Source organism: Penaeus monodon, chromosome 33, assembly GCF_015228065.2.
Source record: "Penaeus monodon isolate SGIC_2016 chromosome 33, NSTDA_Pmon_1, whole genome shotgun sequence".
In the NCBI taxonomy this organism is placed as follows: Eukaryota; Metazoa; Arthropoda; class Malacostraca; order Decapoda; family Penaeidae; genus Penaeus; species Penaeus monodon.
In genome coordinates, this window is record NC_051418.1 from 9,778,599 (window position 1) to 9,779,589 (window position 991).

At 40.6% G+C, this 991-nt stretch overlaps 1 protein-coding gene across 1 annotated transcript in view; it reads left to right on the forward strand.

The window, feature by feature from the left end:
* LOC119593986 (receptor-type guanylate cyclase Gyc76C-like) overlaps positions 1–991 on the forward strand; it is a gene marked incomplete at its 3' end in the record, with an annotated part of 39,442 nt that overhangs the window by 29,288 nt on the left and 9,163 nt on the right. The window contains 1 exon segment of the mRNA XM_037943010.1: positions 34–345. Coding sequence (XP_037798938.1) covers positions 34–345 — 312 coding nt within the window.

The window sequence follows — 991 nt, forward strand, 5'->3', positions numbered from 1 at the left end:
AACCCATATTCACTTTTGCCTCTTTCTTCACAGAATTACTCTCTCATGGCAAGTGCCCTCAAAGTGGAAATAAAAGACATGCCTCGCTGTGGTTATAATGGCACATTGTGTAACACATCAGAGACTCAGAGCAAGAAAATAGCTTTTTGGCTAATGAGCGCCCTTCTCATCTTGTTTACATTTGTGTCAACTATATCATACCGAAACTGGAAGTACGAGCAGGAGATTGTGGGTCTGCAGTGGCGCATCAACGCAGCTGAACTGACATTGGGTAACCACGCTTCTGTTGGAAGTAGGGTACGTGAGGTGGGCTTATACTCGACCTCTTCCTCCCTAACTAGCAGGGTACGTAAGTATTCTCTTGGCCCCTGCGCATCACCCTACCTACTGCTCGTCTGCCAACATCTCCCTGTGCAACTCAACCTCTTGTTTGTCACATGACCTACGACTCTTGCGTGTGCTGTGTGTTGCAAGGGGGCCTGTGCTTCGGAGAACAGGTGGCCTTCTCTGGCCATTAGTCTCTCTCTTACTGCACATAACAGACATAAATTATTTAATCCATCTAAGTTTGTGGGCGAGTCCATTCATTCTTCGCTTACGTTTTAAAGGATGAAATTCCTAGACTCTCTAAAATTGTCTCGTTTTTTATTACTGATAACTGCTTTACTCCATTCATATGTGGTGACCTCATAATTTCTACATTTTCAGTCTTATATGTGAAAATATGCTGTGTAATGTTTCAGCCCAAAAGTGGATATTATACCATATTAAAATTTCATTGATAAGTATATCATAGCATGTGAGGATACTCAGTCTGATAATTAATTATACATATTATCAAGTAAATAAGCAGCTAAAGTAAGAGGTAAAGTGACTGAGAGATTATGGCCTAAGATAAAGGGAAATAGGGTAAGTGATTTGCTAATGTTGTACATTTAATATCATTTAGAGTCAGATTGCTGGCTAACTTTGAGAATGAAGCAACTTACAC